Below are 12500 nucleotides of genomic sequence, written 5' to 3' on the forward strand. Positions count from 1 at the left end.
CTCCATCTGTCTCCATGTGTCTCCATGTGTCTCCATCTGTCTCCATGTGTCTCCACCTGTCTCCACATGTCTCCATCTGTCTCCACCTGTCTCCATGTGTCTCCATCTGTCTCCACATGTCTCCATCTGTCTCCATGTGTCTCCACCTGTCTCCACATGTCTCCATCTGTCTCCACCTGTCTCCATGTGTCTCCATCTGTCTCCACATGTCTCCATCTGTCTCCATGTGTCTCCACCTGTCTCCATCTGTCTCCACATGTCTCCATCTGTCTCCATCTGTCTCCACCTGTCTCCATGTGTCTCCACCTGTCTCCATCTGTCTCCACCTGTCTCCATCTGTCTCCATTTGTCTCCACATGTCTCCATCTGTCTCCATGTGTCTCCATGTGTCTCCACCTGTCTCCATGTGTCTCCACCTGTCTCCACATGTCTCCATCTGTCTCCACCTGTCTCCACATGTCTCCATCTGTCTCCACCTGTCTCCATCTGTCTCCATCTGTCTCCACATGTCTCCATCTGTCTCCACATGTCTCCATCTGTCTCCATGTGTCTCCACCTGTCTCCATGTGTCTCCACCTTTCTCCACATGTCTCCATCTGTCTCCATGTGTCTCCACCTGTCTCCACATGTCTCCATCTGTCTCCACCTGTCTCCATCTGTCTCCATGTGTCTCCATCTGTCTCCATGTGTCTCCACATGTCTCCATCTGTCTCCACCTGTCTCCATCTGTCTCCATCTGTCTCCACCTGTCTCCATGTGTCTCCACCTGTCTCCACATGTCTCCATCTGTCTCCACCTGTCTCCATCTGTCTCCATCTGTCTCCACATGTCTCCACATGTCTCCATCTGTCTCCATCTGTCTCCACCTGTCTCCATCTGTCTCCATCTGTCTCCATGTGTCTCCACATGTCTCCACCTGTCTCCATCTGTCTCCATCTGTCTCCACCTGTCTCCATCTGTCTCCATCTGTCTCCACATGTCTCCATCTGTCTCCACCTGTCTCCATGTGTCTCCATGTGTCTCCACCTGTCTCCACATGTCTCCATCTGTCTCCACCTGTCTCCATCTGTCTCCATCTGTCTCCACATGTCTCCATCTGTCTCCATGTGTCTCCACCTGTCTCCATCTGTCTCCATGTGTCTCCATCTGTCTCCATCTGTCTCCATGTGTCTCCATGTGTCTCCATCTGTCTCCATGTGTCTCCACCTGTCTCCACATGTCTCCATCTGTCTCCACCTGTCTCCATGTGTCTCCATCTGTCTCCACATGTCTCCATCTGTCTCCATGTGTCTCCACCTGTCTCCACATGTCTCCACCTGTCTCCATCTGTCTCCATGTGTCTCCACCTGTCTCCACATGTCTCCATCTGTCTCCACCTGTCTCCATGTGTCTCCATCTGTCTCCATGTGTCTCCATGTGTCTCCATGTGTCTCCACCTGTCTCCACATGTCTCCATCTGTCTCCACATGTCTCCATCTGTCTCCACCTGTCTCCATCTGTCTCCATCTGTCTCCACATGTCTCCATCTGTCTCCATGTGTCTCCACCTGTCTCCATGTGTCTCCACCTTTCTCCACATGTCTCCATCTGTCTCCATGTGTCTCCACATGTCTCCATCTGTCTCCACCTGTCTCCATCTGTCTCCATCTGTCTCCATGTGTCTCCACATGTCTCCACATGTCTCCACCTGTCTCCATCTGTCTCCATCTGTCTCCACCTGTCTCCATCTGTCTCCATCTGTCTCCACATGTCTCCACATGTCTCCATCTGTCTCCACCTGTCTCCATGTGTCTCCATGTGTCTCCACCTGTCTCCACATGTCTCCATCTGTCTCCACCTGTCTCCATCTGTCTCCATCTGTCTCCACATGTCTCCATCTGTCTCCATGTGTCTCCACCTGTCTCCATCTGTCTCCATGTGTCTCCATCTGTCTCCATCTGTCTCCATGTGTCTCCATGTGTCTCCATCTGTCTCCATGTGTCTCCACCTGTCTCCACATGTCTCCATCTGTCTCCACCTGTCTCCATGTGTCTCCATCTGTCTCCACATGTCTCCATCTGTCTCCATGTGTCTCCACCTGTCTCCACATGTCTCCATCTGTCTCCACCTGTCTCCATGTGTCTCCATCTGTCTCCATGTGTCTCCACCTGTCTCCACATGTCTCCATCTGTCTCCACCTGTCTCCATGTGTCTCCATCTGTCTCCATGTGTCTCCATGTGTCTCCACCTGTCTCCATGTGTCTCCACCTGTCTCCACATGTCTCCATCTGTCTCCACATGTCTCCATCTGTCTCCATCTGTCTCCATCTGTCTCCACATGTCTCCATCTGTCTCCATGTGTCTCCACCTTTCTCCACATGTCTCCATCTGTCTCCATGTGTCTCCACCTGTCTCCACATGTCTCCATCTGTCTCCATATGTCTCCATCTGTCTCCATGTGTCTCCATCTGTCTCCATGTGTCTCCACATGTCTCCATCTGTCTCCACCTGTCTCCATCTGTCTCCATCTGTCTCCACATGTCTCCATCTGTCTCCATCTGTCTCCACCTGTCTCCATGTGTCTCCATCTGTCTCCATGTGTCTCCACCTGTCTCCATCTGTCTCCACCTGTCTCCATGTGTCTCCACCTGTCTCCACATGTCTCCATCTGTCTCCACCTGTCTCCATGTGTCTCCATCTGTCTCCACATGTCTCCATCTGTCTCCATGTGTCTCCACCTGTCTCCATGTGTCTCCACATGTCTCCACATGTCTCCACCTGTCTCCATCTGTCTCCATCTGTCTCCACCTGTCTCCATCTGTCTCCACATGTCTCCACATGTCTCCACCTGTCTCCATGTGTCTCCATGTGTCTCCACCTGTCTCCACATGTCTCCATCTGTCTCCACCTGTCTCCATGTGTCTCCACCTGTCTCCACATGTCTCCATCTGTCTCCACCTGTCTCCACCTGTCTCCATCTGTCTCCACATGTCTCCATCTGTCTCCATGTGTCTCCACCTGTCTCCATGTGTCTCCACATGTCTCCACATGTCTCCATCTGTCTCCACCTGTCTCCATCTGTCTCCACCTGTCTCCATCTGTCTCCATCTGTCTCCACATGTCTCCATCTGTCTCCATGTGTCTCCACCTGTCTCCATGTGTCTCCACATGTCTCCACATGTCTCCATCTGTCTCCACCTGTCTCCATCTGTCTCCACCTGTCTCCATCTGTCTCCATCTGTCTCCATGTGTCTCCATGTGTCTCCACATGTCTCCATCTGTCTCCATCTGTCTCCATGTGTCTCCACGTGTCTCCACATGTCTCCATCTGTCTCCATCTGTCTCCATCTGTCTCCATGTGTCTCCATGTGTCTCCACATGTCTCCATCTGTCTCCACCTGTCTCCATGTGTCTCCATCTGTCTCCATGTGTCTCCACATGTCTCCATCTGTCTCCACCTGTCTCCACCTGTCTCCATCTGTCTCCATCTGTCTCCATGTGTCTCCACATGTCTCCACATGTCTCCATATGTCTCCATCTGTCTCCATGTGTCTCCACGTGTCTTTAGTCTCTGTGGTAGTTTGTACCAGACTGAAACTGATCAAAGCCAATGGGACGGACGTCTTCTTCTACCTGACAAACTCGACATACACACAGGTGTACTGCACAGGTAATACTGTGAACTGCACAGGTGTCAGTATTACCTGTATTACCTGTGTCAGTATCACCTGTACTGTGTACTGGTGTGTACATGTACATGTTCTCTGGCATTACATCATCGGTTTGTCAGCTGACGTCTGTCCTCTCTCCTCATTGGCTGGTTGACAGGACTGGGCCAACACTCAGAGATGAGTTACCGTCGGCTGAGGCCGGTGCGACTGTTCCTCCAATGGCTGCGGAGCCAAGATGACGGACAGGTGCTGAGCAGGGCTCTGATTGGAGGATTCTTCATCCACCCGCCTCCTCCCACCTCCTTGGAAATGTATATGAAAGACAGGAAAGGTACTTCTACGACTATTAATTCATATAATGAGTAAAGAGCTCTCCCTTTAAGTGTGTGTGTGTGTGTGTGTGTGTGTGTGTGTGTGTGTGTGTGTGTGTACACACAGGTGTGCCGGGGTTCCTGCGAGGGGCGGAGCTCCAGAGAGAAGTGGACAGGCTCTGTTACCGGGAGCGACACACCTTCTGTATCCAGGCAGCTGTTACCATGGTTATGTACAGCTGCAGAGGAGAGGTGACACACTTCCTCTCTCATGTGCTTCCTGTGTTACATAATAATAATACATTTTATTTAAAGGCGCCTTTCAAGTCACCCAAGGTCACCTTACAATAAAATAATACATAATTCCTGCCTACAAATAATACATACTTCCTGCCCCACATACTTCCTGTCTCATGTTCTTCCTGTCTCAATTACTTCCTGTTTCACATACATCCTGTTTCACGTTCTTATTGTCTCACCTACTTCCTTTCTCACGTACTTCCTTTCTCACGTACTTCCTTTCTCATGTACTTCCTTTCTCATGTACTTCCTTTCTCACATACTTCCTTTCTCACGTCCTTCCTTTCTCACATACTTCCTTTCTCATGTACTTCCTTTCTCACATACTTCCTTTCTCACGTCCTTCCTTTCTCACATACTTCCTTTCTCATGTACTTCCTTTCTCATGTACTTCCTTTCTCATGTACTTCCTGTCTCACGTCCTTCCTTTCTCACGTCCTTCCTTTCTCACGTACTTCCTTTCTCACGTACTTCCTTTCTCACGTACTTCCTGTCTCACGTACTTCCTGTCTCACGTCCTTCCTTTCTCACGTACTTCCTTTCTCAAGTACTTCCTTTCTCATGTACTTCCTGTGTCACGTACTTCCTTTCTCACGTACTTCCCGTCTCACGTACTTCCCGTCTCACGTACTTCCTGTCTCACGTACTTCCTGTCTCACGTCCTTCCTTTCTCATGTACTTCCTTTCTCACGTACTTCCTTTCTCACATACTTCCTTTCTCATGTACTTCCTGTGTCACGTACTTCCTTTCTCACGTACTTCCCGTCTCACGTACTTCCTGTCTCACGTCCTTCCTTTCTCACGTACTTCCTTTCTCACGTACTTCCTTTCTCATGTACTTCCTGTGTCACGTACTTCCTTTCTCATGTACTTCCCGTCTCACGTACTTCCCGTCTCACGTACTTCCTGTCTCACGTACTTCTTGTCTCACGTCCTTCCTTTCTCACGTACTTCCTTTCTCACGTACTTCCTTTCTCATGTACTTCCCGTCTCACGTACTTCCCGTCTCACGTACTTCCCGTCTCACGTACTTCCCGTCTCACGTCCTTCCTTTCTCACGTACTTCCTTTCTCACGTACTTCCTTTCTCACGTACTTTCCGTCTCACGTACTTCCCGTCTCACGTCCTTCCTTTCTCACGTACTTCCTTTCTGACGTACTTCCTTTCTCATGTACTTCCTGTCTCACGTACTTCCTGTCTCACATCCTTCCTTTCTCACGTACTTCCTTTCTCATGTACTTCCTGTCTCACGTACTTCCTGTCTCACGTCCTTCCTTTCTCACGTACTTCCTTTCTCACGTACTTCCTTTCTCATGTACTTCCCGTCTCACGTACTTCCTGTCTCACGTCCTTCCTTTCTCACGTACTTCCTTTCTCACGTACTTCCTGTGTCACGTACTTCCCGTCTCACGTACTTCCTTTCTCACGTACTTCCTTTCTCACGTACTTCCTTTCTCACGTACTTCCTTTCTCACGTACTTCCTGTGTCACGTACTTCCTGTGTCACGTACTTCCCATCTCACGTACTTCCCGTCTCACGTACTTCCTTTCTCACATACTTCCTGTCTCACGTCCTTCCTTTCTCACGTACTTCCTTTCTCATGTACTTCCTTTCTCACATCCTTCCTTTCTCACATCCTTCCTTTCTCACATACTTCCTTTCTCACATACTTCCTTTCTCATGTACTTCCCGTCTCACGTACTTCCCGTCTCACGTACTTCCTGTCTCACGTACTTCCCGTCTCACGTCCTTCCTTTCTCACGTACTTCCCGTCTCACGTACTTCCTGTCTCACGTACTTCCCGTCTCACGTCCTTCCTTTCTCACGTACTTCCTTTCTCATGTACTTCCTTTCTCACATCCTTCCTTTCTCACATACTTCCTTTCTCACGTACTTCCTTTCTCATGTACTTCCCGTCTCACGTACTTCCTTTCTCACGTACTTCCCATCTCACGTACTTCCCGTCTCACGTACTTCCCGTCTCACGTACTTCCCGTCTCACGTACTTCCTTTTTCACGTACTTCCTGTCTCACGTCCTTCCTTCCTCACGTCCTTCCTTTCTCACGTACTTCCTTTCTCATGTACTTCCTGTGTCACGTACTTCCCGTCTCACGTACTTCTCGTCTCACGTACTTCTCGTCTCACGTACTTCCTGTCTCACGTACTTCCTGTCTCACGTACTTCCTGTCTCACGTACTTCCCGTCTCACGTACTTCCTGTCTCACGTACTTCCCGTCTCACGTACTTCCTGTCTCACGTACTTCCCGTCTCACGTACTTCCTGTCTCACGTACTTCCCGTCTCACGTACTTCCTGTCTCACGTACTTCCCGTCTCACGTACTTCCCGTCTCACGTACTTCCCGTCTCACGTACTTCCCGTCTCACGTACTTCCTGTCTCACGTACTTCCCGTCTCACGTACTTCCCGTCTCACGTACTTCCCGTCTCACGTACTTTCCGTCTCACGTACTTCCTGTCTCTCTCAGGAGGACCGCAGTTTGTTTTGGACGGACCAATCTCCATCTTTCTGCTCCTCATCCTCCCCTCTCCCGTCTCCCCCCCCCACCTCCTCCTCTTCCTCTCTCCTTCCTCCCCCCCCCACCTCCTCCTCTTCCTCTCTCCTTCCTCCCCCCTCCACTCCTCCCTCCTCCAGACTTCCTCTCTCGTCCTCTTTGTCCCCCACGTCTTCATCTTCAGTCGTCAGTCCTCTGCACCAAAGACCAGGGTGAGTCAAAACATCTGGATTTATTTATTTATGTAATCATTTATTCATTAATAATGTATTCATTTATTTAATCATTAATAATGTAATTATTAATGTAATCATTTATTCATTAATAAGGTATTCATCTATTTATTTATTTAATCATTTATTTATTTAATCATTTATTCATTTTATCATTTATTCATTTTATCATTCATTTATTTAATCATTTTTTATTTATTCATTAATAATGTATTCATGTATTTAATCATTTATTCATTAATAATGTATTCATGTATTTATTTATTTATTTAATCATTTATTCATTCATAATTTATGTTCATTTATTTATTTGATCATTTATTCATTAATAATGTATTTATTTATTTAATCATTTATTCATTAATAATGTATTCATGTATTTATTTATTTATTCATTAATATTTTATGTTCATTTATTTATTTAATCATTTATTCATTAATAATGTGTTCATGTATTTATTTATTTGATCATTTATTTCAGCAGGAGGTCGAGGAAAAGGAAGCAGCTGCTGCAGACGGACACTCCACTAAAGAGGTGAGTACATTACTAAAGTACACATTCAAGGTACTTTCTCATTGTACTTTTTATTTCATCTCAGAGGTACATGTAGTACTTTTACTACAAACATTAGAATATGATGTAACATTCACATTACTGCAGCAATGATATTAATCAATTAACAAAACATTTGTCAATTAAATACTTTTACTGCAGTAAAGGATCAGAGTACACGAGTACTAAAGTACTCATGTACTAGAGTACACGAGTACTAGAGTACGACTCTGTTTCTGTCTCTTCAGAGGCCCGTGGGTCACGAGGCAACCAGAGCAGAACCACCAGACGGGTAGAGTGTTTATGTACATATACATAAACATATATTAATACATAAACATATATTAATACATATACATAAACATATATATATATATATATACATAAACATATATTAATACATATACATAAACATATATATATATATATACATAAACATATATTAATACATATACATAAACATATATATATATATACATAAACATATATTAATACATATACATAAACATATATTAATACATATACATATACATATATTAATACATACACACAAACATATATTAATACATATACATAAACATATATATATATATACATATACATAAATATATATTAATACATATACATAAACATATATTAATACATATACATAAACATATATATATACATAAACATATATTAATACATATATTAATACATATACACAAACATATATTAATACATATACATAAACATATATATATATATATATACATAAACATATATTAATACATATACATAAACATATATTAATACATATACATAAACATATATATATATATACATATACATAAACATATATTAATACATAAACATATATTAATACATATACATAAACATATATATATATATATATATACATAAACATATATTAATACATATACATAAACATATATATATATATATACATAAACATATATTAATACATATACATAAACATATATATATATATACATAAACATATATTAATACATATACATAAACATATATTAATACATATACATATACATATATTAATACATACACACAAACATATATTAATACATATACATAAACATATATATATATATACATATACATAAATATATATTAATACATATACATAAACATATATTAATACATATACATAAACATATATATATACATAAACATATATTAATACATATATTAATACATATACACAAACATATATTAATACATATACATAAACATATATATATATATATATACATAAACATATATTAATACATATACATAAACATATATTAATACATATACATAAACATATATATATATATACATATACATAAACATATATTAATACATAAACATATATATATATACATATACATAAATATATATTAATACATATACACAAACATATATTAATACATATACATAAACATATATATATATACATATACATAAATATATATTAATATATATACATAAACATATATTAATACATATACATAAACATATATATATATATATACATATACATAAATATATATATATACATATACATATATTAATACATATACACAAACATATATTAATACATATACACAAACATATATTAATACATATACATATACATATATTAATACATATACACAAACATATATTAATACATATACATATATTAATACATATACACAAACATATATTAATACATATACACAAACATATATTAATACACAAACATATATTAATACATATACACAAACATATATTAATACATATATATGTACATAGATGGTCTTCTGTCTCCAGCCATTCTCTTTGAAGCCTCCATGGAGTTCCTAGAAAGCACAAACGATGATGAAGATGATGAAGACGATGGAGACGCCTCCACCTTCGTCACCGCCCCACTCCCCCCCGCCCTCCAGCCTATCGCCCTGGAGACGCTGCCGATGCACTATGACCACGGCAACAGGGAGGAGCAGGCGGTTGCCGTGGCGATGGTGGGAGGAGCCAGCGGGAGGTTCGAGTCTGCCGTCGATGAATACTTCACTCTGAGGCTTCGAGGTACTTCTACCTCTTGTATTCGTAGTAAATACACAGAGTTCATTGTTTTACTTCATTCTTCCCAGTAACTTACAGATAATATTCTTATTTAATAACTAATACTAATCATGAGTTTCTTCCTTCAGCTCTTTCAGATGGCGTCTCGGTCAACATCCTCTTCCTCCCTCACTTCTCCTCTTCCTCCCCCTCTCCTCGACCCCTCCCTCACTCCAACACCTGGACCTCCATCTTATCCCACGGAGCCTTCTCCTCACACACACCTCCACCTTCACCAGGTGAGTCCCCACACACACACATATATATATGCACACAAGCACACACACAGAGGGCTTTACAATCTGTACACATGACATCCCTGACCTTTGACCTCAAAGGATCAGGTAAAACTCCCAAAAAACATTAAAAAACCTTTCAGGGTAAAAAAGGTAAGAACCCTTCAGGAGAGCAACAGAGGAGGATCCCTCTCCCCGGATGGACAGATGAATAGATGTCATGTGACCAGATGAACAATAGATGTCATGTGACCAGATGAACAATAGATGTCATGTGACCAGATGAACAATAGATGTCATGTGACCAGATGAACAATAGATGTCATGTGACCACATGAACAATAGATGTCATGTGACCAGATGAACAATAGATGTCATGTGACCACATGAACAATAGATGTCATGTGACCAGATGAACAATAGATGTCATGTGACCACATGAACAATAGATGTCATGTGACCACATGAACAATAGATGTCATGTGACCAGATGAACACTAGATGTCATGTGACCAGATGAACAATAGATGTCATGTGACCAGATGAACAATAGATGTCATGTGACCAGATGAACAATAGATGTCATGTGACCAGATGAACAATAGATGTCATGTGACCACATGAACACTAGATGTCATGTGACCAGATGAACAATAAATGTCATGTGACCAGATGAACAATAGATGTCATGTGACCAGATGAACAATAGATGTCATGTGACCAGATGAACAATAGATGTCATGTGACCAGATGAACACTAGATGTCATGTGACCAGATGAACAATAGATGTCATGTGACCAGATGAACACTAGATGTCATGTGACCAGATGAACAATAAATGTCATGTGACCAGATGAACAATAGATGTCATGTGACCAGATGAACAATAGATGTCATGTGACCAGATGAACAATAGATGTCATGTGACCAGATGAACAATAGATGTCATGTGACCAGATGAACAATAGATGTCATGTGACCACATGAACAGAGTTACAGAGTTACATAAACATTCAATGAATATGACAGAAATTATGAATAATTAGACCATGATCCAGATGAAGGTTTCCTGTCTCTCTCTCTCAGCTGACCTCATCGGCATGGCGACCCAGCTGGCCAATCAGAGGCTGGTGTGTGTCCTGGAGGCGTGTCATCTGGGCGGTGCCACAACTGAACTCGTCCTGAGCCGAGCATTTCCCCTGACCCACTGACGCAGATACATATACACACACACCTTATTATTATCATTATAACTTATTATTGTGAAGTTTTTTTACTTGAAGTATTGATGATGCACTTTACTGACGTTGGGATTTGTCGTTCATGTAGTTTTTGTTCCTCTATAATAATATAACGACATGTAAAGAGTTTCTTTGAATCACATTTTCTGAGTAGAACGTGTGTTGTGACTGAAGGATTTAGTGTTCTCGTGTTTCATGAAGTGAAAGCCTTCATCTTCATCTTCATCACGTTGAATAAATTATCTTCTCACTTTCTTGTGAAGTTCTGCTGCTTTTAAAAGTGAACAAACATGTTTATTTTTTTAATACGAGGCAAGATGTATTTTATATTTGTTCTGTCAACGTGATTGTCCATCTCTCAATGCTGACGGACTTCCCGTCTGACTTCCTGACTAGCTTTCTGTGTGACTTCCCGTCTGACTTCCTGTCTAGCTTTCTGTGTGACTTCCTGTCGAACTTCCTGTTTGACTTCCTGACTGACTTCCTGTCTAGCTTTCTGTGTGACTTCCTGTCGGACTTCCTGTTTGACTTCCTGACTGACTTCCTGTCTAGCTTTCTGTGTGACTTCCTGTCGAACTTCCTGTTTGACTTCCTGACTGACTTCCTGTCTAGCTTTCTGTGTGACTTCCTGTCGGACTTCCTGTTTGACTTCCTGACTGACTTCCTGTCTAGCTTTCTGTGTGACTTCCTGTCGAACTTCCTGTTTGACTTCCTGACTGACTTCCTGTCTAGCTTTCTGTGTGACTTCCTGTCGGACTTCCTGTTTGACTTCCTGACTGACTTCCTGTCTAGCTTTCTGTGTGACTTCCTGTCGAACTTCCTGTTTGACTTCCTGACTGACTTCCTGTCTAGCTTTCTGTGTGACTTCCTGTCTGACTTCCTGTTTGACTTCCTGACTGACTTCCTGTCTAGCTTTCTGTGTGACTTCCTGTCTGACTTCCTGTTTGACTTCCTGACTGACTTCCTGTCTAGCTTTCAGTGTGACTTCCTGTCTGATTTCCTGTTTGACTTCCTGACTGACTTCCTGTCTAGCTTTCTGTGTGACTTCCTGTCTGACTTCCTGTTTGACTTCCTGACTGACTTCCTGTCTAGCTTTCAGTGTGACTTCCTGTCTGATTTCCTGTTTGACTTCCTGACTGACTTCCTGTCTAGCTTTCTGTGTGACTTCCTGTCTGACTTCCTGTTTGACTTCCTGACTGACTTCCTGTCTAGCTTTCAGTGTGACTTCCTGTCTGATTTCCTGTTTGACTTCCTGACTGACTTCCTGTCTAGCTTTCTGTGTGACTTCCTGTCTGACTTCCTGTTTGACTTCCTGACTGACTTCCTGTCTAGCTTTCAGTGTGACTTCCTGTCTGA

General features: G+C 42.4%; 1 protein-coding gene across 8 annotated transcripts in view; it reads left to right on the plus strand.

Moving 5' to 3' along the window:
- Positions 1 to 11399, plus strand: part of si:ch73-71d17.2 (RPA-related protein RADX) — a 21206-nt gene extending 9807 nt beyond the window's left edge. For 2 of the 8 annotated variants that reach the window (XM_034557468.1, XM_034557473.1), the window contains exons 11-19: positions 3547 to 3648; positions 3807 to 3980; positions 4088 to 4212; positions 6748 to 6986; positions 7489 to 7542; positions 7809 to 7852; positions 9358 to 9630; positions 9756 to 9905; positions 10990 to 11399. In XM_034557468.1, the coding sequence (XP_034413359.1) occupies positions 3547 to 3648; positions 3807 to 3980; positions 4088 to 4212; positions 6748 to 6986; positions 7489 to 7542; positions 7809 to 7852; positions 9358 to 9630; positions 9756 to 9905; positions 10990 to 11114 (1286 nt within the window). In that variant the 3' untranslated portion in view covers positions 11115 to 11399. Of the gene's footprint in view, positions 1 to 3546; positions 3649 to 3806; positions 3981 to 4087; positions 4213 to 6747; positions 6987 to 7488; positions 7543 to 7808; positions 7866 to 9357; positions 9631 to 9755; positions 9906 to 10989 lie in introns of those variants that run through there. The other 6 variants (XM_034557471.1, XM_034557469.1, XM_034557472.1 and 3 more) reach the window with 6 other exon arrangements.
- The last annotated feature ends 1101 nt before the right edge of the window (positions 11400 to 12500 follow it).

Source organism: Cyclopterus lumpus, chromosome 18 (genome assembly GCF_009769545.1).
Source record: "Cyclopterus lumpus isolate fCycLum1 chromosome 18, fCycLum1.pri, whole genome shotgun sequence".
Taxonomy (NCBI): Eukaryota; Metazoa; Chordata; class Actinopteri; order Perciformes; family Cyclopteridae; genus Cyclopterus; species Cyclopterus lumpus.